Below are 23,766 nucleotides of genomic sequence, written 5' to 3'. Positions count from 1 at the left end.
TATATATAAAACACTGCATTAATCTAGACTAATGTTTTGTGTTATGGGGAGCCTAAATGACCTGCTGCACGTCCACAAAGTTCTCCTTCATCCTTGCCTGAGCTGATAGTTTGTTTCTGACCTGCCTCTAATGTCGGCTCTATTGCTGGAGGCACCGTTTCAAATTGTGTCTGATGTGTTCACGTTTCCATACACAGAACATCAGACGGTTAAGAAAGTAGGAGTGTGACTGAGCTGCTGTGGACTCTGTGCCCCGACAGTGTCCATGTTGGTGCGGGAGCTTGAGGCCTGCTTCCATACATCCCTGCTCTGGCTTTGTTGATCCTATTGTTTTTTGCGTCACCCGCACGTCGCCCGGAAAATAAAGGCCGTCTGGCTCCAAGCTTAAATATTGCGGCAAACTAAAAACCAACCATCAGAGCCGATTCATTCACATCTGCTCAGTGGGGCGACAAGGACAGGGCTTTAGGTGGGAAAGAGGGCAGAAAAAAGTTCACTCTCCCCTGCCGGGTGCCAAGAGAACGGGACAGGACTCAACTTTGCCGGAGCCGCAGCTGTGGCAAGTTGCCCATTTGATTGCCTTTTATTCTTTAGTAGGGGACTTTATGTTACCTACTGATCTCTCAATCTACCATTGCTTTTACTAGAATGTTGCCTTTGAGAGCTACTGACAGCAATGTATATTCATGTGTTCATTTTAGTGAAATTTAATGGCCTACAGAGAGATTTTGTAAGAACTTTAGATTTACTTCAAATCATTCTGTTTCATTGATATTTCTTATCATTATTCATAATAGGAACTGAAAGTTCTCAGTTGACCGTTCAGACTTTTGTGACGTTTCAGTATGTTAAGTGTTTAAACTGAAATGCATGCAGCAGCTAATGTTTGATGAACAAGAATGTCAAAGTTTGATTTGTCCTCTAATGCATTGCTTACCTTTGGCCCTCTCTTTCCCACTCCCACTGTGGGTCCTCCCTACCCCACCCTACCCGTGCGACTGCACCCTCTGTGTTCATCCCTACCCCACCCTTCATTCCGCAGTGCTACGGACCGACCATGGGTGACTGGAGCTTTCTGGGTAATATTTTAGAGGAAGTCAACGAGCACTCCACGGTGATCGGCCGGGTGTGGCTCACAGTGCTGTTCATCTTCCGCATACTCATACTGGGCACGGCGGCAGAGTTCGTGTGGGGCGACGAGCAGTCTGACTATGTTTGCAACACACAACAGCCTGGGTGCGAGAACGTGTGCTACGACGAGGCCTTCCCCATCTCCCACATCCGCCTGTGGGTGCTCCAGATCATCTTTGTGTCCACGCCGTCTCTAGTGTACGTCGGCCACGCTGTGCATCATGTGCACATGGAGGAGAAACGTAAGGAGCGAGAGGAAGCAGAGCTTAGCCGGCAACAGGAACTGAGCGAGGAGCGTCTGCCTCTGGCACCCGACCAGGGAAGTGTACGCACAACCAAGGAGACCAGCACCAAAGGAAGCAAGAAGTTTCGCCTGGAGGGCACCCTGCTGAGGACCTACATTTGCCACATTATCTTCAAGACACTATTTGAAGTGGGTTTTGTGGTAGGGCAGTACTTCCTTTATGGCTTCCGCATCCTGCCACTGTACAAATGCAGCCGATGGCCCTGCCCCAACACAGTGGACTGCTTTGTGTCTCGCCCAACGGAGAAGACTGTCTTCATCATCTTCATGTTGGCTGTGGCTTGTGTCTCGCTCTTCCTCAACTTCGTGGAAATCAGCCACTTGGGTCTGAAGAAAATCCGCTTTGTCTTCCGTAAGCCAGCCCCAGCTCCAGCCCAAGGCGAGGGCACAGCCCCGCCTCTGCCTCCACAAGGAAAAGGTCTGTCTCCGCTGGCTGTTCCCGCTTTGCAAAGAGCAAAAGGCTACAAGTTGCTAGAGGAGGAAAAGGTTCCACCTGTAACTCACCTCTACCCTCTGGCTGAGGTCGGCATGGAGGCTGGCAGAGGGACTCCACCCTTCCACACACTGGAGGAGAAGGTGGAGGAGGTGCTGCCCATGGAGGACATCTCTAAGGTGTATGACGAGACTCTGCCTTCCTACAGTCAAACGACGGGGACAGGGGAAGTGACATTACATGAAGAAGAGGTTGAGGAGGTGCCGCCACCGGAGGTGGAAGCAGAGAGAATAGAGGAAGGTCTAGATGAGGATGCGGAGGGAGAGGAAGCAGAGAACGAGGAGATGGAAACCCCTGCTGAGGCAGAGGTGGAGGCGACGGATACGATAGAAGACACCAGACCACTGAGTCGACTGAGCAAAGCAAGCAGCAGGGCCAGGTCAGATGATCTCACCGTATGAACCCGTGAGACAAAGCACATGCATGCCTTCACACATTCAACATCAGGGAGAGCATACACCACTAACTCAAAGCAGTGCATACTTTTACACAGGCAGGCCAAAAAGTGGATGAAAAAGAAAAAAATCGACAGGGATAGAGAAAAACCTTTCAGGGTGGAATTCTGCAGAAAGCACCCTCAATAAAACAAAATAAAATAAAATAAACAAAAAAGTCAGAGTGTTTGAGGTAAAATGGAATATAAAAGTAGGGTTTAAAGAGGAGACTTTTTTTTACTAAGTGTGTACTTATTTAAAAAATGGGGAAATGTTTTTACTTGATGGAAATCATTTTCAGTTTTTAGACATCTTTTCTATTGAAAGAGTTGTAGCTATTTATAATGGAGAAATAGGTATTTGTATACAAGGCTTGAGTTGATAGGGAAAGACTACTAGAATGTCTGCAAGTCGATGCTTTTGCTGTAGATGGACGATGACTTTTCTATTTAGACAGTGACAAAGTGTAAAGGCAGCCACACTGCTGTTGCTGAGAAACATACTGCATAGAAACACACATCTGGTAAAGTTTGCAGGTATTTAAAGGTAAAAAGTCTGATTTAGGTTCAAAGGGCCGTACTTCTTTTGCACATTCAGAGATCACAACTCTGTAAGGCCTTTAACCCTCGTAACACCTCATCTACGGATCCATTTATACGAGATTCTTTCAAGAGAAGAGGGATTTGCATCAGTTTCAGAGCATTTCTCTCCTTTTTTGTGTTCATATACTAGGTGGTAAAAGTTAGAGCAGAGTTAGTCAGAGTAAAAACAAGAAAAAAAACCACATGTTGAATGTCTTTTTCAATGTGATTTGCATCTTTTATTTTAGATCTGCTTATGTTCTGTAGCCGTTCAAAAAAAAGGAAAACCTGTGTACTGTGATATCAGCTGTCCATGCAAGACAGCAGGGCTCATTTTGCCCAATCAGAGAGAGGACTATAGTAGTGACCTCAAGCCAAATCCTCTCTGCGTGCTGTACAAATAGGCGTCCGGGCGATAAAGATCATGCAGCATCAGCACAAGCTATTGTTGGGGGCACGACAATAAAAGAAACGACGCTCATCAACAGGCATCCTTGACCCAGGAAATCAATCCTTTGACTCAGTTTCATTTACACATTGGTATTCATCATTACACAACAAGGGCAAACTACAAAATGCATGAAGTTTCAGAGGATTAGTGTGCTACTTTAGTTACAGAAAGTTAAATTTAATACAGCATTACTAAAGCAGCTGATTTCAGATAATTGAAATGAAAGAAGTGGAAGAAATGAAGTTTTATAAAATAAGACTCCTTTAATCTCACAAACATAACAAAGCTAATGGAAATAGACATTTTGAGGAGCAATCTTTTCAACTTAATTATTTTGCTAATAAGGGTTTTGAAACAGAGTGAACACAAGTTTTGGCCCCAGATTTACCACAAATCTTTAAATTCTCCGTTTTTTTTGTTGTTGTTTTTTTTCACGCTGTACCACTATGTGTGTCTTATCTGTAAATGTGCATTCCCAACTGTAAAATTGTAGAAAGTGGATGAATTTTTTTGAGTCTTCTGTGAAGTTCATGTTTTTTTTTCTTTCCTTTTTCCTTTTTTTTTTTTAGATATTAACAGGTCTTTCACTCTGAGTCACCTGTCACATCAACACAAATAATGTATTCCTAAAGCAGATTTTGGTCGTATTTGCAGAACTCATAGTGTTGATACTGTCAAGGCTGGGATGAGAATAAGTACTTCTCACATAGAAAGGCAACTGTTGTCCCCCATGCACACCCTGCCCTCCTCCTGCTCACTATTTTCTGCACATCTTTGTGATCCAATGCCAAAACAAGTCAAAAGTGCTCACCACTGTAATGCTCCAAGGATGACACTGGGTCTTTTTTACATTAATATGGCTGGTAATGTATGATTTTTTTTGTACTTTGAAACTGTTGCATTACCTATTTGTTTGTAAGAAGACACAATGATTAATATTTGGGGGAAAAAAAACAAAATTTTTACTAACTTGTAGTCTTCTCTGATGATAGATTCTTTTGAAATGTGAATAAATACAATAAAAAGTCCCACATGGTCATGATGAGTTGTTCTGCACAAACACACTATGTCACATGGTAACAATGTGCATTTTTCTGTAATAATGATGGACGTATATGACAGAAGGTCCGAAATGGTCCTGTATTTTTGTCTCCGTGACCCAGAATGAACATATTCTGTGCAAAATGGATGGAGACATCGACTCCAGAAAACAAAGCAAAGTTTCTGTAAAGCTGCTAAGGTGGAAGCAGTCTGCTCACATTGGCTTAAACGCCTCTCAGGCACTCAGGGAGGAAGAAGTCTTTACTCCAAAGTCAAGATGACAAAAGCCACATTACAGTTTGCAAATACACCCAGGAGCAAGAACCTTAAATTTTGGAGACATGTTCTGCCAGTGTGCGACAGGACACAAAGAGTGGGAGTACTGGACTGGTACACTGTTTACAAAGTGTATCGTATATCACAAAGTTCTGAACCCAATCCCACAGAAAATTACTTTCAGAACTGCAAAGGTGGAGCCCTTTGAAGGCTACTAGTGCACCCTACAAAGTGCTACACCAGTTTTGTCGGGAGAAATGGGTCCAACATCCAGTAAATTATTGTGAGAAGTGATGATGTTTGACCCAAGCCAAACAATTTAAAGGCAAATCTATAAACCAAATACAAAGGAAGTGTATGTACACTTCTAAATTTGTAGAAAGTAAAATACATTCATCTAAAAAAAATATCTCTTCTTTTGAAAATTTGAGTAACTTTGGCAATCCTAACAGACTTAAAAAAAATGAGAAGTTTTGTCTTTTATGGGGCAGCTGGGGTGGTGGGGTGGGGAAGTGTTTATTTGTGAAATACAGAAAAAAAAAGGTCTTAACTGTACATATAGAAGAAGCAGAAACAAGAGAGAAATATTATTATATAAAGTAATGTATTTAATGTGAATTAAGTTATATTTAGACTTGTTTACTGCCATTATTGTCAGGCTTAAAAGCAACCAGACAAAAAGTAAAACCGTGATTAGAAAAACAATAAAACTGCAAGTAATGTTATCACCACAAGAGGGCAGTGTTTTGCAGCTAAAACACCCGCCATCCAAAAGGCCACCAGAGACCTTGTTACCTGACATACACAGAAATAATCTTCCTCATGGTCACTTTGAGTGGATTTTAATTGCCATAATTTTTCCTTTACTATAGACAAAACATGGAAAAAGAAAATACAAAAGACAGAATATCACGTAAAAATCAGCTGCTGACTGCCACACTGACTGACACCAGTGTATTGCTACTACTACTACTACTACAAGTGCTACTATTAAGATTAGTATTTTACATAATTTTACATTAGAGTAACTGCAATTTCTAAACAGTTTTTCTGTTTCTTTGCCATAACTCAGCACAGTGAAGGAGAGACAAAAAAATCCATAATGACTGAATGTTGATGTCAACCAAATATATATTTGAGTGAGTGTGTGTGTGCATGGTTGTTTGTCCTCTGTGTCTCTGTGTTACCCTGTGACAGACTGGTGACCTGTCCAGGGTGACCCTGCCTCTCGCCCGGAACATTAGCTGGAGATAGGCACCAGCAACCCTCCCGACCCCACTGAGGGACAAGGGTGTAAAGAAAATGGATGGATGGATGGATGGGTGGATGGATGATATTTTGAATATGAAGAAGTAACCATTTAACATAAACTGGCTCACATTCCCCCTTCCACAGGGAAGGGGGAAAAAAACTGCTATTCAGACCATATCATAATTCATTTCCTACAAAAATACAGCAAGACTCCATGATTTAAAAACAGAGCCTTGACAAGTCGCACAAATCTGAAGTTTCATGTTAATTCTGGAGATAGATGTGTTCACAGTATGTTTTTAAAGAATACAACACTGTTTCAAATGTATTTATTTTTTCAAAGGCAAAAGAGAGTCAGAGTTACTGCTCAAAAAACAGGGTTGATAAATGAATGCCAGGCTGAACTGCTTGAAGATAAGATGCTCAGAATTGAGATTAAAACATGTCTGTGTTTAGGTTGACTTCATTATTTTTTTATTCTGTCACTTTGAGAATACACTTGATTTGTTACAGCTAAAAAAATCTGAGAGGAAGTGAAGATAAAACATTGAGTTGAAATTTGAATCAGATTTTCTTTGGCTGAGCAGTTTGAAATTTCCAGGAATGGGAAAGTAGTTGAGAAGATATTTTCTAAATGATGCATATGGTGGAATCCATGTTGAAAAAAAAATCCCCATGTGTATTTACAACTAATCATTTCTAAAAACCACTCCATGAAACAAACTGCTTGATAATTCTGCTGTATATATTTGGAAACTGTTGTTTTTGGAAGAGCAGACTCAAAAAAGTCCAGTCAAAGAAGAGTATCACAAGTACAGGTAGGATCAATCTGCTGCAGCTGCTGTAAGAATGTATAATCTTTGTCCATGACCAAGTCCTGACCAAGGTTTTTAAATTTGAAAATGTGATATGGTTAAGTACTATTCCTAGATATAATTTCCAATCTAAAGATACAGGGATACAGCAAGGGTAAGAAATAACTACAACCACAAAGGACCAACTTGTGCCAAAGATTTGAGAACTGTGGCATTGATAGTATTCCTGATTATTGCTAATAATCATAAATTTGCTGCGTTTTTACAGTAAAAACACTGCAGATGTAAAAAATTAAGTTCAAAATCTAAAATTGTGGTGGACTGGGACTTAAATAACTAACTGCCCTGTTCTTTTTTCCATAACAGGCCCATTACCTGGACCATCAGTCACCAAGAAGGTATCCTGATGTTCGTGTGGTATGTTGGTGCAGGTTGTTAAGGAAGATTTTCTGAATTGGTTAATTTTGGAAAAAAGTCTGGCTCTCTCTTCCTCTTGGATCCCAGGTTCTCTCGGCAGGCCGCGTGTGTCCACAAGAAATACAACAATGCGTGTTGACGTCACAGAATTGCAGAATTTAATCCCATGGGAGACAAAGTATGAAATTACAACAGAAACTGCAGAACAACAGAGACATACATTCATTACCTGAGACAAAGAGGATAGAAAAAGAAGGCAAAGACACGTCTTTGGAGAAAGAGCTGGTGCAAAAAAGCAAAATAAGTCAGCTTTCTGAATTGGTACTCCTGCGCACAAACTTTTATAATGTAGGCATGTTTTTCCTCTTTAATATATTCAAATAAGGCATACCTCTGCTTGACCAACTGGAAGCTATCTTGGACACTGAGAAACTTAGAACTCCCCCAATTTACTGCCAAGATCAAAAGCCATTTTGCCCCCTTCGTTTAAACAAAAGGAGCGGAGAGCTTGTCCTTGCCTCCTGCGGTTCTAAGACCATCTGGGCAAAGAAAAACAGAGAAAAGGTATTTCACAGTTAGCTGTGAAATCTGGAATCTCTCTGCTTTCTCCCCACACAGATTCCTCAGTAAGAAACTTAAAATCCTGTAGTGTTGAAGCAAAGTTTTATCTCCACAAACCTAATTTTGTTCTTCAACACTCAGCACCTCAAAAGATTGAGYCCTGCCATAAACCAAAAAGTAATACATACAATGAACAGAATAGAGTAAAATTTATTTTCTAACCTATCATTATAATATTCAATCCTAAGTATAAACGTTAACACAATCATTTTCCAAAACCCCATTCACCATAAATCTGAGCAATTTTCTAATACTTAAACAAAACATTTTCATTCACACAATTCACACATTCACACAATCAAATTTCCATTTGATTCTGATATAGTCCCAGATAATACACTTTTCAAATACATTGATCATTTACTAAATTAGTAATTCTCAAACTAGATAATACAATTTTTCAATCAGAGCATGCTATTAATGACTAAGAAAAATGTCTTACAAATTAAATGATAGTGGTTTTAAACATTCTATGTTGTATTCAGTTTTTACACCATCCCAGATGCTCATGGAAGACTTCTGAAGACTTCTTTGAACCAACCAAACTTCTCTCTCCCATGCTCATCCAAGTGATACTGCCTTCCTGCAGATGCTAATTTCATGGCCTCCTGTCCTGTCTGATAGTCACAACAGGGTCTCAGTGGGAGTTCCTTTTTTTTATCTCTATTTTCCTTTCCGTAATTTGAATACTTACCCAGTAATAGTTTAGTTTTAAATCAGTAACACAAACCTGTTCAAAATTAAGAAATTTGTTCATAAAAAGATTAAACTGTATTAAACACTAAAAATAATCCTTTTTCCTCAACTAGGTTCACTTTTAAGGTGAGTGGTGGGCGGCACCACCCAACACACCTGGCTTTAAAGCTCACACACAATTGTATTGAGCTGTGGAGATGGCGTGGTGCCAACTTCTATAATCCTGTTGTTCCTCAAGCGTCGAGTAATTGTTTTCAGGATTGAGGTTGAGTTGGTGGTCTCGTTCTAGATCTAGGAATAGTATTTAACCATATTACATTTTAAAATTTAAAAATTAGGACACCATGTGTCTTTCTTTGACTTGTTTGGACAAGCAGAGTTTAACATAATTTAATAGTTATAAACTTTGTAAAGTTCTTGCAATTTTCTGTGTACAGTAAAGAAAAAAAAATGCAACTACTGCTGAGGAAATACACACATTAAATTCCACTTAACGCAGCAAAAATCAGACATCTCGTGCACACACACACTAGTGCATCTACACACACACACATCACGCTGAGATCAAAGGAGCAAAAAGGATTTGTAATTTCCACACATCACGCTGAGATCAAAGGAGCAAAAAGGATTTGTAATTTCCAAACTTTTAACACACGATCATCTAAGAGCAGATTACACAACGCTAATTGCTCCTGTAGTAAGTGCATTCCTGGATAATCACAAGGTTAACCTTCAAGAGAGAACAGGAACAAGGGAACCTTTACTCTGTAGCAAAAACACAAAATTTACCATAGAACGTGCAGGAAAGATTTAGGACTTGTTTATAATGGGGCCATATTATTTGGATACCAGAACAGAGGAGACATTTAGCTTAAACCAGTCCCTTCAGAAAAGAAACCTTATATAAGCCATGAAGCACTGAGCTGAAGGTTTCATGATTTGGGGATGTTTTGTTGCAGCAGGACATGCCTTGATTGTCTTTGTCTGTGTCCAACATTTATATTAGATTAAAAAAAAAAGAAACTGAAGCAATAAACAATGAACCAAACAAACAAAAGTCCTGACAAGTCAGAGCATTTAGAGCTTAATCTCAAAGACTTTCTGTAACATGGACTGCAATGAAGGAAACCGGAAAATCCTTCACAGTTGGACTATGTTTGCATTGGCATGGAGCAAGTGTTCCTCAAACTGAAGTCTCTACAAGAAGCCTCTCAGTGTTTTTTCAGCCTTCTGAGAAAACACCATCTGTAAAACTCCTGGTGGCCTACAGACTAATGTCTCCTGACCTGGCAACCTGACTAAACAATGCAGTCTGAAGCTTTATTGTTAGTAAGTGAGCTTCATGTCAAAGATCGGGACATACATGTATTCCTATTTGTTTACAGTAACTACAACAGGCATATGCATTAACCATGATTCTGAAAATGAAGCAAACTCCTTATATATCTGAGCGTAAAGAGAAATAAAGCAGGTGCTGGGTGTGTCCTGTTCTCAGGAGACACTATGTCTCAAGGATGCCTCAGACGTGAGCAGCCAGCACCTGTTTCAACAGAGCTGATGACAGGCTGGGAAAAACTAGATAAAGCTGAGAGAAAGCTCAAAGAGGAAACCAAATGCACAAAGCAACACTGTCTTTGAGATTAACAAAAATTACATCATAAAATGTGAAAAACAAAACAAAAACAAGCAAACATAAAAAAACAACAACTGCGTGGTCTTAACATAGAGTCACGAAGGCCACCTTTTGTAATGTTCAGGTGACAGGAAGAAAGACCGCCAAGTTACCCATTTACAGCCAAGAAGATAATTGACATCCACCTGCCTATCACTCTAGGGGGTTTCTCAGCAACTGACTACTCAACGGAGGAAATTTGTCCTCAGTTACATTCCCCTTATCTGGACCTCTGTGAACATTGCTAATGCACTGTGGTCATAGAGATTTCATGGAAAATAATAGGAAGTCATGGTCCAATGTTGGAAACATGCAATCCCAACAGCCATTACCTGGAGCACATAGAGGCCAAAAGATAACTTATTATAGTTTCAAAGCCCAAACCAAGACTGGAATGACACGAGACGGATTAAGGCCTGCAGCCGACCTCACGTCCAGCTGAATGAAACTGTGACTGACGTCAACTATCACACTCATCCGTACGAAGGTAACTGGTAGTAAACATCCCATTATTTACAACACTTATTGATAGTCAAATAAGTGAACACAGTTATCCCTGATTTTATGTGTGCATAAAAACGTTGCAGTAACTGCGCTATTTAAAGTTAAGCACATTTTTATACTGTTTCTGTTTAAACATTTTTCTGAAGGCAGATTTTCACAAACTGGAAGACATTACTCGCCTATTTTGTGTGTGCAAAATGAGTCCAACACAGCTTTCACACTCACACAAAAATGAGACTTTGTGCCCATCTTCGGCTGCGAAAGACTTAGGCTTTAACGTTGATTTCTCCATTGTTTCCCGCAAATAACCTTATAGAACTGATGTAGAACTTGCTGGAGAATATTTCTGCCTGTCGTTTTTGCATCCGTTTTGGCTGATGAGGTAAAAATCACTCAGATGTCTCGGGTATAACGCATTGAGTTTCACTATTGTAACACTTGTTTGTTGGAGGTTTGCTCTATTTCCACATGAGGGCATAGTCGGTGTCACATCAATTAGAAATTCAACCCACAGCATAGTTTGAAAATTCTGTCATTGGATGTCATGATCTATGCTCTCAGACAGTTTTAGCAAGGCTTAGAGCTGCAGTGGGTAACATTTATAAAAGCATTTTTTTAAAATAATATAACTCACACCCTTTCTCTCCCCTTGTACATGTTATAAATAAACGTACTACTTTCATCCTACGGTCTTTGTATGATTCTGCATGTGGGTTAAATGATGTCTCAACATGAACCCTGATCTCTCTGACTATTTCTGGATGTGGTGTTTAGACAAAGTTTTTTGCCCTGACATTTACGGAGTTCTTCAGAGCACTTAAAAAAGAAAAAGCCTCACTTTCTCTTTGAGAGACCAGCAAATTACTCATGTAATTACTGTGGACGGCTGCCATGTGGCATTAGTCTCTCTTTCTTTTCCTTTTTTAAGTCAACCTTTCTTGGCTTACACCATTTGGCTTCATTCAAACAGATATGCTGTTCGGCTGGTTGTAAGTCGGTTGTTCTGTGACCTTTTCACTAGGCACACAGGTCACATGCTGCTCTATTGATAATCCTATGCTGACGCTCTCAACCTCAGACAGATGTTTTCTTCCACTGTGTGGTATTTCTTGGTGTAATTGAAGTTTTACACCTCCACAATCGATTTCAGCCTTACAAATGAAGGAGAAAACACTGCTGTATAAGTGACATTTCACAGTAATCAAACATGAAAAGCGATGAGGAAGTTGTGCAACAAAGGTCCTGCAGTCAGCAATCAGATGCCTGGATGGCAGCATTCACTTTATGGGAGCAGTGAATTAACCATGGAAACCACAGGATGAACATTTTTCAATTAGGTAGAATGGCTTGTTTCAAAAACAATAGACAGAGCTGGGAAAGTATGTTTTATTGTCAATATAAAAGGTTAAATCCATTTTAAAGTGYACAMACACMCMCACACACACATTATTGTGACATCCAAGCCCAAATACCAAAGGTTATTTCTTTTCATTGGAAAGACTGTGGTACTTTATTTGCCAATTCAGAAACTCGCTCCATCTGTCTCAGTTGTTGACCCCTTGGGAATGACCCTTCACCCACCTTCCCTGCTGGTGGAGGTCAGAAGGTCAAAAGTGCCCGATGGCAGAAACAGTGCCTGGGAGCTTCCACTCTGTCAGGCTCTCTCAGGGCTTCCCACCATGTGTGAGCGTGTGTGCGTGAATGTCTGAATGCAGTGTGACATACGTTGAGGTCCGCTGGACTTGAAAAAGTGGTGTGGAACAACAGGCCATTTACCACTTACCACTGAGATGATCACAGCAGGTTCTGAAGCTGTTTGTGCTGCGAATGTTGTAAAACTGATTGCACATTTCAACGGCCTCCTGAAAAACCACAAACCACCCTGAGTTTCTCAGCAATCCCACAGTGAGCGCAGTACATTACTGCTCACAAAGGGCAAAGAACATAAGTTTCTGTAACCATACATCTTGGCCAGTGCAGACAGACGTGGCTAAGCTAAGAGCTGCTTCCAGGCTTCACTAACATCACACACAGGAGACAGAAATGCTGCCACTACAGAAACACAGGTGTGCACTTCCTTGTTGATGGACTACAGAAGACCACCCGTATCGTGGCTCACTTTTATTCTGTAAAGAAATCTTAGATGTGAAGGGGGTCTTTGGTAGCATTTCCTAATGTTCAGAAACTCCTAAAACACCTGTGCAGTGTTTTAGGTTACTTCTCACAACAGGTTTTTATTTCCTAAAGCTTATTTTACAGTACTGTAGAAACATTAAGGTTGTGTGTAAGAGATCAATTAAAGCCGACGTGGCTCACCCTCCAACAAATCGACCCGCAAAAGCAGAAGAGCTGTACTGTTTTTGTCTTTCCTGAGAAGCTAAGAATAGACAGATCATTTGAATCAATTTTCCGTTGAAACACTAAGTTGAGCAATCGTTTCCTGCCGAGTATACTTGAGCCAAATCTTTACGAGAAAAAACCCCCAAACAAACTTCTGGCCACTTTGACAAACAGAAGCAGCTTGGCAGAACATAATAAAGCAATGTCTTATTGTGAAATGCAAACCAGTTGTATTTGTTCAGTCATCTGCGTTTGACTGGCTTCCCACACTTTTTGAATGAAACCTTCCTGAACCTGAACGGGAAATAGTAACCTTGCACTGAAACATGCATCGCTGAAAATCAGTGGACTTTTTTCATCTGAAGGGTGAGTTCATGAGTCAAGCTTCCATTTTCGTTGTTAGATCAAAATAACAATAAACATAGGAATGTTCCCACAGATCAGCTTGTATCATTTCCATTTTAACCATGTCAGGAGGTCATTGGATGTTCACTTATTTCAGAATGCATTTTTTCAGATTGCATGCAAAGAGGAAGAAGAAAATAAAAGTGAACTTTGTCCTTTACTCTTATGAAGGTTGCATGAAATGAGTTGTACTGCACAGAGCTTGGAAAAACAACAACAACAACAACAAAAAACAAACAATGACAAAAGGTGGAAAGAGATGGCCCCCGGAGGGCTAAAACCTTCACCATTCCCCTGACAGACTAACCTGAAAACTAAAAAGTGTGATTACTCACACCCTCCTACCATGACAGACATCACGGCTCTCACTTCCTGTGTGGAAAGCAATTTTTCTTTTTTTGAATGTGTGTGGGGTTCCAATCAAGTGTGAGCTGAAGAAGTGGCAGTTATACCAGATGCTGGTGGTGCAAGAAAAAGCAGTTTAATACGGTACTCAAAATATAGAGCAAGAAACTTCTTGATTTGTTGCATTTCTAATTTAGCAGAGCAAACAGATAAAGAGGAAATCAGAGAGCTGCTGGACCCTACACAGGTAAGAAAAAGAACCATACAGCTTGTTGTTTGATGGTTAGACAGGATGTTCCTCTGTAAGATAATTTTGAAGTTTAAACATGTTTGTTTACTTTAATTACATGCAACGATTTGAGTGTGTAAATTATTCTATGCTTTAAATGTAAATAAAAAGTGTTTTAAGTGATCTAGAAAGATCAGTGCTGCTCATCTAAACTCAGATTTTTCATAAAAAAGATTCTTTAGAAATAAGCTCTGGTGTGAATACCATGATGCAGTTAAATGTGCTTTGCTTTTAGGTGGGATGGTGAATTTCTTAAGGTATTGCAGCATCAACTCTTTGTTGATATGTTGCATCTTCGGGATTTTCTGGCCAGCAGGTACAACTTCCTTATGAATAGATAACGAAAGACGATTATATGTGCAATGCTGTTTAAAACTTTAAGCCATTATTAGTTTCTTCATGTTGCGTTAACAAGAAGCCTGACTTTCTTGTAATTCTGTAAATTGGTCTTTTAGTAGTTAGTTTTCAGAAGTCCATCAAGTTTTTCTTTAGACTAGTTTATTTTGAGAATCGAAGAGATTCATCGTCCCTCAGTTGATTGACTCTATGTCAACATAAGTTTAGCTCTTTAGAAGTGACGTTGGTGCCAAACCTTTGTTTAATGGGTCCAGATGTGTTTGGTTTGATCTGTTGGCTTTGGTTTAGAGATAAACAACGCAGGTTGATATGAAGGCAGATTGGCTGGTAACAAAATGGCTGAGGGATCCAATTGAAAATCTGTTTTCTGTTAAATCATTGTTAATATTGATAGAAATTGGCAAAGTGCTGGATCATCCCTTGACGTTAGGAGCCGTATTATGCGTCGATCAGTTATACTTAAGAGTAAAATTACTTAAATGATAAACTGACATTTAAAAAAAAAAAGCACAAATAAAATATTTTCTAAACACAGTGAAAGCAAATACTAATCAAGATGACTTTAAATGATTGAAAGAGAGTCAGGCTTCTTGGAAACTAAATGTTTAAATGGCTGCTTTTTGTGTAAAATGTTTGATCATCATATCTTTGGGTTTACTTATCTAATTGTTGTTTTGTTTGAACCGATTTGTTTTAGTTTTACTTTTGCTTCTTTTTCCTACTTCTGTCATTCACTATCATTTCCACATTTTTGCTCTGTTCCAGCTTTGGTTTCTCCTGCCTTCTTCACACATCATTCTCCTCTTGTGGTTTATGTTCTGTCAGGAAATTTCTGTTTTGTTTTTCATTCATCAAGAAGTAGGTGATAGGTTGACACACTATTTTGTTGTCTGACATAATGGGGAAGCAAAAGAAAGTCAACCAATATGTCAGGAAGACAAATTAGGAGTTTGAAAAGTCTGGTTAATCTTTGAGGAAAACTTTCCAGATTCTTGAATTCGCCGTGTTGGTGTTTTCAGACATGATTGGAATGCCCAACCATCCTACCCCTCATGAAGGAGGCTCTGTGTTCCAGAGATTAACATGTCATGACAGAGTCATTATCCAGAAAAATGGACAAAGACAATCATTATAAGAGATATGTCCTCTGGTCAATGCTGTGGTATTGTGATTATATTTGGAGGAAAAGTGAGGAGTCTTGTGATTCTTGGAACACCGTGTTAGCTGTGAAGCACTGGAGTGAGAGCAGCATGTTGTGGGGCTGCAGGAGGAACTGGCACACTTCATGAAATAGATGGTATCATGAAGAAAGAACAATACGTGGAAATACTGAAGTAACATCTACAGACGCCAGCTAAGAAACTAAAGCTGAAGTGTAAGTGGCTATTCCTAATGGACAATGACCCTGAGTAGAAGGCCAAAGAGGTTACAGAGTGATTTAAGGACAACAGTGTTAATGTTGTGATTGAACTATCACAAATCCCTGATCTCAAACAAATCAAGAACGAACATGCGGCACATTAAATTCCTGGGAATTCATGTGATGCATGTTCGTTCTTGGTCAGTCGCAGTCTCTGCATGTCCAAACTGGTTATAAGGGGCAAACCAATGTCTGCACCGATGAACCAATGTTTAAGTTGTCATTAATCAAAGGCAGCTCCAATCACATTCATTTTTAGGCTTCATTTACAGGAAGTCATTGTTTCACCACTTTCTAGTTATAGTTAACTACTACGCCATACCATAGTATTACGCCATACTGCAGATACTTGCGCTTTACTGACACTTATTATGTATTTTTGTGCAATGTAATTCCCCTTAGCATTGTGCATTGACAAAGTGCTGAGTGATAAAACAGTAAATTTTGAATCTTGAGATGCTTGTAGAGGCCAACAATATATGTGACCCAAGTCATGCAGCTGGCAGTGCTGACACAAAAATGTACGTAAATTTAGGATATTTAAGACATTCATGAATAAATATCTCACATATTTTTTCTCTCAAATATTTTTGTTAATTCTGATTGTCTTAAAACAACAGACGTTTGGTCTTACTTTGCTTCAGGCAATGAGAAAAAAAGTGTCTGTAGCTTGCACACAAACTTTTAGTTTCGACTCTATACATTATCTTTAGAAAAATCCAGATTAGTAAGTTGTGGTTGCTGTAAAAAAAAAAATTAATTAGATACTCTCCAAATAACATAAGCTTGAGCTGTGTTCTTGAGTTGAAAGCAGACAAAGCAACAAAAAGCAACAACTTTTTGCGTGAATACTTTGGAGAGGGGTAGCTAAACATTGAATATTAGTCCCAGGTTTGATCAAGTGATCGTTATAGAAAACTGACAAACCAAACAGCGACAAATAGTAACTCACACAAGAACAACAAACTTTTCATCTTAACAGATGCAGGAGGCTTCATAAATGGCACACAGCAGGTACAGTTCAAGATGTGATGTTTTACGTAATGAGTTTCATTTCTAGGCTTTTTGATTCACCAGCAAGATGGAAAAAAAGTGACGGCATCTTTTAAATTTTTTCACTCTGATGTTACCCTGATTGTCCTTATTGTTATTAACTGTGGTATGTTAAATGTGGTTATGGTCATTCCTACGTAGTCTGAGCTGTTAGCTGTGATCTATTTGTACGTTTTCATCACCTTGTGTAGCTTGTTTGTTCAACACGGCTTCTCGTTTGTGTTTTTAGATTTGTTTTCCTATTTTATTATTATTATTTCTGAGTCAGTGCTCAGTGCTTGTCTAATGACGTCCTTTTCTTTACTCTTCTTTCACACAGAAGCAAAAACAGTCACACAGGCGGCAGGCAGCAGAGTGATCCTGAACTGTACTGACTCAAACAAAACCATAAAAATGGCAACTTGGAGTTTTAATGAAAAGGTTCTTATCTCCTTCAGAAGTCCAAAAAATAAAAGTATGTTAGATGAAGGTGTCCGCCTTAACGTAGATATGTCTGAATTAAAAAGTGAGCTATATGCACTCACCATTGAAGACGCCCAGAAGTCACATGAAGGAAACTACACTTGCAGAATGACTACATCTTCAGGACTTTTGAATGAGCTCTGGGAGCTTGTAATTACAGGTCAGTAAAATCTTTTTAAATCACCCATTACAATCAGGAACAGAAAAGAACAGGGATTATAGTGCACAACTAATTAAAGTTGTTAACCAGTTCAAATATTTTTAAGGGTGTTTTTTTCATCCTGGTGTTTGGTTCTTTCCTCACCAAAACCTTACAGAATAATTTTTTTTTCAGTATGGATGATAAGTGTAGGACTGTCTCACCAAAGCATAATTGGAAATGTTTTTTGTTTTTTCTAACAAACCACAGAGCGTGAGCACAACTTCTAAAAATATTTAACAAAAAAAAAAAAAAAACGCATCCCACACAAACACGCAACAAACTTTTTATAATTACATATTATCCAGAAGGAAACTAAGCTGAATTGCTGCACCCTCTGTTTTTCATTCACAGAAGAAAACAGAAGCACCAACACACTGAATATTATCGTCATAGCTGCTGTCCCTTCTGTATGTTTCTTAATATTAATATCTGCGTTGGTCATTCTGAAACAAAGAAAAAAGTAAGTGCTTACTGTTGGAGTTTTGATCATGACAACAATGTCTTCCTGGGTCGAAACTAAATTTCTATCTCTTTCACAGGAACAAATCTCCTTCAGAAATACGGGTAAATAAAACTTTACAATTTATTAGTTATGTTTTACTCACTTTTAGGGACCAAAGTGTCCGACACATTGTTCGCTCAATACTTCAGGAAAAACAGTGATTAAAGGAAGATCGTGTCACTTTGTACAATTACTGTGCAACCTCAACCTCCCAAATAATATATTTGTAAGTTTGCAAAAGGAAAACAATATTTGTATTATAAAAGGATAATATATGTCTTCCAGTCAATAAGCAAATCTTTACTTTCAGAAAAAGAGGGAAATATGAAGCTGAGTGCTTAGAATACATTGCAATTTAAGATGGGACATGGATTTCATAGCAGATACTGAGAGATTTCAAGGGCAGATTTCTTTCATTCTTAATCATTTTAGGTCATCAAACCAGTCCCATCAGACAAGGTTAACTGGAGTAAATGCAAAATGTAGATTTCAAATGATGATTTTATCTACAAGTGCAAAGATGCGCTCCTCGCCAACCTGGCCTTGTTAAAATACTACGGCCCTTCTTGTTAAATTTTGAAGTTACTATTGAACGTATTTTGCTTTCCACACCCATACCTACAGCCAGGCCTACAGCCTGAGCTGTAGAATCAAGAAGTCCTTTAAATAAAACCTGTCTGACAACAGGAAGTGGGCTAAAAGATTTTAAATAGCATGGCATCCTGCCCCCACCAAAAGAGTTTTAAGAACGGATGAGAAGCAAACAAAGTCTTTGACGTTGATTAGTCTGCATTGGGTTTGTATAAATGGAAACTTTGAAACTTCTCGGGAATGAGCAGTCTGCTATAATTACTTAAACACTGATTCATTCAGGAGATTACGTAAACATCTATAACACTGCTGGCCTCCCCGGCCCAGCTAAAACCACTGTTGGCAAGAAAAGTTCAAAGAGTGCAAAGATTCATCTCAGATTAGCCTGAAAGCATCTTGATGACAACTAAGATATTTGGGAAATTATTTGGTTGACTGACTAGAGCTACGTAGAAGATTTTGGAAGATGTGCAACCTGCTATTTCTGGTGTAATGCCAGCAAATGTTTCAAAAAGAGAACAGCATGCTGACATTTATAGTGGTTGAAATGTGGTGATCGGAACCTTTTTATTGCTTTATCATTCTTAATTGATGAAAACAGGGATTGTGACTTCTAGCCAAAGCTCAATTAGGAGAATATCCAGCTCACTTACTGACTGAACTGAAACAGTTCTGCTATTAGGTCTGGATGCTTCCTTGTACAGAAAACCAAGTTGTTGTGGATTGCTTTTTTTTTTTATTTTTAACCAAAATAAATGTTATCTGAAATAGATTAGATTCAATCTGTAACTTGAACTACTTAGGTTACCATTGTCTGAGTAAAGCATTTGTAAAGGAGACATTGCGTTTTTCTTGAACACATAAAGCTGTTCTGAAAAGAACTCATGAATCATCTGACCTCTGTTTTGTTCCTCTTTTTACAGCAGCAAAAGCAAATGGAAGATATTTATGAAAACCGATTGGAAATTCAGCGCCGCCAAGTTTACCTCAACAAACCCTGACGTTGCTGCTGTTGACGCTGCTTTCAGTAGAACGTCGCAAGGGACACGGTGTTCTGAATCCACCATCTGCTCTTAAATGCCCTCTTTATGGTGATAGCTATGAGTCTCCGGCGAGGAAACGTGACAGAGGCAATATTTGTTTTTCCCATGTTGAATAGAACAGGCTTTAGTATTCCACGCTGTTTGCTCTGTGGCTTATCGCAGTCATTGCTTTCCACAAATATTTAAATTCATCACACTTTTTGGACTTTACATTACACAGGTTCTCTTTTCCTCCTAGTCAAAAGAGTTTTGTTATAAACCACGACCACTGAGTATTTTTGGATTTCACTCAAACCACAGTGTGATTCAAAGGTAGTTCCCAACTTCCAATTACTCAACATTTTTGTCATCGGGCGAGAAGCAGAACATCTTGGTCAGGTTGTGAGTCCATCACAAAGGGATACAAAACTCTTTGCCGAAAGACCCCAAACCAGGATTCAAACCCAGGACTTTCTTGCAACAATGCTAAGGTTGTATCACTGCGCCAGTCTGAAGCCTCCATAAAGTGTTAACAAAAAATTTAATATATTTTGGTTGTATTTTATTTTATATGGTAGACCAACACATTGACGGAAATTACTGGGGTGGCTTTCAATATGATGTGCATTTAAATTAAGCTCCACTTACGCTGAAATAGAGATTTCCCAGAGTGTGATTAATTCCCATAAATCAGTCAGAGGTTTGTCTGAGCGCATTACAGAATAATGAGGACCAAGAACAATGGCGTACAGATCATGGCAAACAAGCGGAAGAAGATGCTCCGGTCAGACAGAACGAAATTGAAACTTTTCTACCCCAATTTGGGGAAGGAAATTACCACTTCATATTATCCTTTAAGCTTGGTACATATTGTGGGACTTCAAAAGTCGTACAGGACTGAAACGCAGCACACTCTGTAAACTTGGTGCAATAACTCTTGGCACACTGGAAAATAGAAGATCTGGAAAACATTCAGAGGAAAATCTCATAACTTATTTCCTGTAACCATGACAGCAAGCTTGTGATGGCTTCCTCCCGTGACTGTCAGTCACTCAGTTGTGCGACTGATAGTTGCCCAACTGAGCGACTTCAATATTCAGACCGTTCACCTACTTCACACTTGGTCAGCTGAAGCTCTATTGTTATATACGTCTGTTCTCAAAGGGGTTGGGTGTTAAAAACAACAAAACGGAGGCATGGGTCTGTTTTTAGTTCTACCTTTAATAAAGCAGGAAGCTACAAATACCAACAGCTACAACAGAAAATAAGACATGCCAAGGAATATGTAAATGCAAACTCATGAAACAGAATAAAAATCTAAAAGCTGGAGCAGAATGAAAATTGCACAGCAAGATATAAGGCACAAAAAATTATTAAAAATGCTTTTTTTCTTCTTGCAGCTAATAAATAGAAAAAGAAATATGAACAATGATATGTGTTTAAAAATATTTCTTGCTTTGCTTACTAAAGCTTGCAAAAGCAAAAACAACAAATGTCTACACATATATTTGGACATGATTTGAAACGTCAAAATGTCAGAACAAAACAGCAAGAAAGCAGAGAAAGCAGATTTTGTATGTTCCCATTTTTGCCCGAGGCTGAACAAAAACTATAAACTTAGAATGTAGGCTTATAACGTGGATAAGAACACCAAGTTTTAAACACTGTAAGTGTAAATGGTTTTTCTACACACAGGACACACATTTATAAAACAAAAAATGAAAATCACACAACTTTGTCTCTTTTAAGTGTAACCAGATTTAGCTGTAAGGCACTTCAATAAAAAAAGTAACTTTGAGTGTGATGTTTGCACTCCAAGAAAAAAAACTAATTATCTTTTATCAGAAATGTCGTCATTGTGACAGATTTATAAGCAGCAGCCACCTCATTTCAGGAAATCTACATGCAATGCTATTGTGATGCACAGACTAGGTGCTGTTTTCAGTGTTGTTAGATCAACCAGCCATGAAAATGTCTCTCGTTAAATGCGACACTGTGTCCTTTCTCTCCGTGTCCTTTACTGACCTGCAAAGAATTTGGGAGTTTTACATGTGGTTTTGAGGTAACAGGTTTGCTGTTTCACTTCCAGTCAGACCATTGTTTTTAAAACTCCTTCTCCTTTATGGTTTAGCTTAGACAGAAAATTGACCTCTTGTATTTAGGAGGAAAAATAGGAGTGTTTCATATAAGTTCAGCAGTTTATAATATCCAGAAAGTACCGAACAAGGAATGTGCACATCAAGCTGTTGAATCAACTATGAACAACAGAGACGGTACATTCTCCAGTTGTTTCAGCATAGAAATAACTCCAGTGTGTAACTATAGAGACCTGTAATACCTCAGCTTATAAGATGAAAGGCAGAGTTGTTATGCAAAAAGTAAGAACAATGTGAATAACTTTAAGCATAAACAAATGTTTTAAACATACACTTCTAAAGCAGTGGTTCTTAACCTTTTTTGAGGTACCGAACCCACCAGTTTCATATGCGCATTCATTGAACCCTTCTTTAGTGATAAATAAAATATGATTTTTTTTCAAAATTTAATACATAGGTATATGTTGTTTTTTTTTTTTTTTTTTTTTTTACTGGTGCACAAAATGAGCTGTGCATGAACATCACCTTGCTCAATAAACAAAATCAACACAGTGCATGAACTCACAACAAATTACGGTATTACTTTATTCTGGCCCCCCAAAAATATTTCAGCCCCATAAAAGAATTTCAGCCCCCAAAAATATTTTTACTATGTTACTAATTTGGATTTTTGGAAGAATTTAAAAATTTTTAATAACTTATTTTTTTTTATTTTAAATTTTATTTGTTTTTTGTCATTTTGAATCTGCAAAATAATTTTTTGGGGTCAGAATAAAGCATTGCACAAATTACATACCTGCAAATCAGTGTGACTTCTGCTATTGTTTTTGGGAGACCAGCTCAGACATGTCCACACAATAGTTTCACCTTGCCAAGGTGAAACTACTGGTTTCACCTTGGCAAGTGCTACTCTCATGTCATCTTCACAGCAAAGTCTGTTCCTTTTCTTCTATTTTTGCTCGACGTATTTACTATGGATTAAAATATCAAGAAATAAACCACACGACGTACAACTATGGCAGCCGTTGACTACTGCGCGCACTAAATTCCCCGCAGCACTCACTGGCCAAGCCATGTAACGTGGTCCTCTGCAGCAAGTGAAGGCCAAGTGGGGCGCGTCATCACGACTTTACGCAAGTGTGTCTTTACCTCCGCGGTAGAGGCTCCGCTGAACCCCTGAAACCGACTCATTGAACCCCTGGGGTTTCTTTCGAACCCAGGTTAAGAACCACTGACCTAAAACTACATCTATGAACACCAGGTTACACAAAAATAGATAGCTTTAATACCAGGTATTGTTCACTTGTTAAAAAACTTCTGTCAAAGTTTGCTTCATTTGCCAGGTTGAAGAAATGTTTCTCGCTTCCGGATGCAGACATTTTCAGATATTTGCAACTTAGAAATTTTGTTTGAATTAACATCTTGAATTTCTTCTGGAAGAAAAAAAAAGATATGCAAACTGCTGTTGGGCTCTCCAGAATCAAAAATATCAATTTCAAGCTTTGTTGACATCTTTGCCGAGCAAATTAACTTTGCCACAAACTCCTTGAGGGCTGCGTGGGAGGAGCTGGGTTTGCAGATTGGGGGTGAGGTCTGGGAGGTCTTGGGAGGATTTGGTCATGCTCTCAGTGTAAAGCACCAGTTAATTCTGTTCAAAGTGTTCCATAGACTTCCAAGATGAAAGTGTACAAAATGTTCCTCTCAATATCTTCAAAATGTGATAAATGTAAGTCGGCTGACGGCTCCCCGTCACGTCTGTTCTTGTCATGCCCTGAACTCTTCCAGTATTGGTGTGACATTTTCAACTTGTTCTCTGAAGTGTATAGGTGCACGTTGGTACCGTGCCTTTATAGACAGGTAGTGCCATCCTAAAATATAATGGTAATCAGCGCAGTCAAAAAGTGTAATTTTTAGTTATTGTACGTTTTTATTTACATTATTGTCGTTTTGGTAAGAGTATATTTTTTCTTATACAGTAATTTGTTACACACACAC

At 38.8% G+C, this 23,766-nt stretch overlaps 3 protein-coding genes and 1 long non-coding RNA gene across 4 annotated transcripts in view; 2 read left to right on the top strand and 2 right to left on the bottom strand.

Annotated features, from left to right (window-relative positions):
• Window positions 1–2,023, bottom strand: part of gja5a (gap junction protein, alpha 5a) — a 35,308-nt gene extending 33,285 nt beyond the window's left edge. Inside the window, exon 1 of the mRNA XM_017310844.1 lies at window positions 1,940–2,023. The gene's annotated coding sequence lies outside the window, so the exon portion shown is untranslated. The remainder of the gene's footprint in view (window positions 1–1,939) is intronic.
• Window positions 7–4,422, top strand: gja8a (gap junction protein alpha 8 paralog a). Its single transcript, XM_008401119.1, has 2 exons — window positions 7–559; window positions 1,043–4,422. The coding sequence occupies exon 2, from the start codon at window positions 1,058–1,060 to the stop codon at window positions 2,327–2,329; it is 1,272 nt and encodes a 423-aa protein (XP_008399341.1). The 5' UTR covers window positions 7–559; window positions 1,043–1,057; the 3' UTR covers window positions 2,330–4,422.
• The window catches only part of LOC103459524 (poliovirus receptor homolog), a 54,449-nt gene continuing 32,660 nt past the window's right edge, over window positions 1,978–23,766 (bottom strand). Inside the window, exon 9 of the mRNA XM_017310829.1 lies at window positions 1,978–2,070. The gene's annotated coding sequence lies outside the window, so the exon portion shown is untranslated. The remainder of the gene's footprint in view (window positions 2,071–23,766) is intronic.
• Window positions 12,124–21,463, top strand: LOC103459511 (uncharacterized). The gene is made up of 2 exons (XR_001777637.1): window positions 12,124–17,518; window positions 17,912–21,463. It is a non-coding gene; the product is annotated as an uncharacterized LOC103459511 (long non-coding RNA).

The sequence above is a fragment of the Poecilia reticulata genome, linkage group LG2 (genome assembly GCF_000633615.1).
Source record: "Poecilia reticulata strain Guanapo linkage group LG2, Guppy_female_1.0+MT, whole genome shotgun sequence".
Lineage (NCBI taxonomy): Eukaryota > Metazoa > Chordata > Actinopteri > Cyprinodontiformes > Poeciliidae > Poecilia > Poecilia reticulata.
This window is presented reverse-complemented; position numbering and strand designations above follow the sequence as displayed.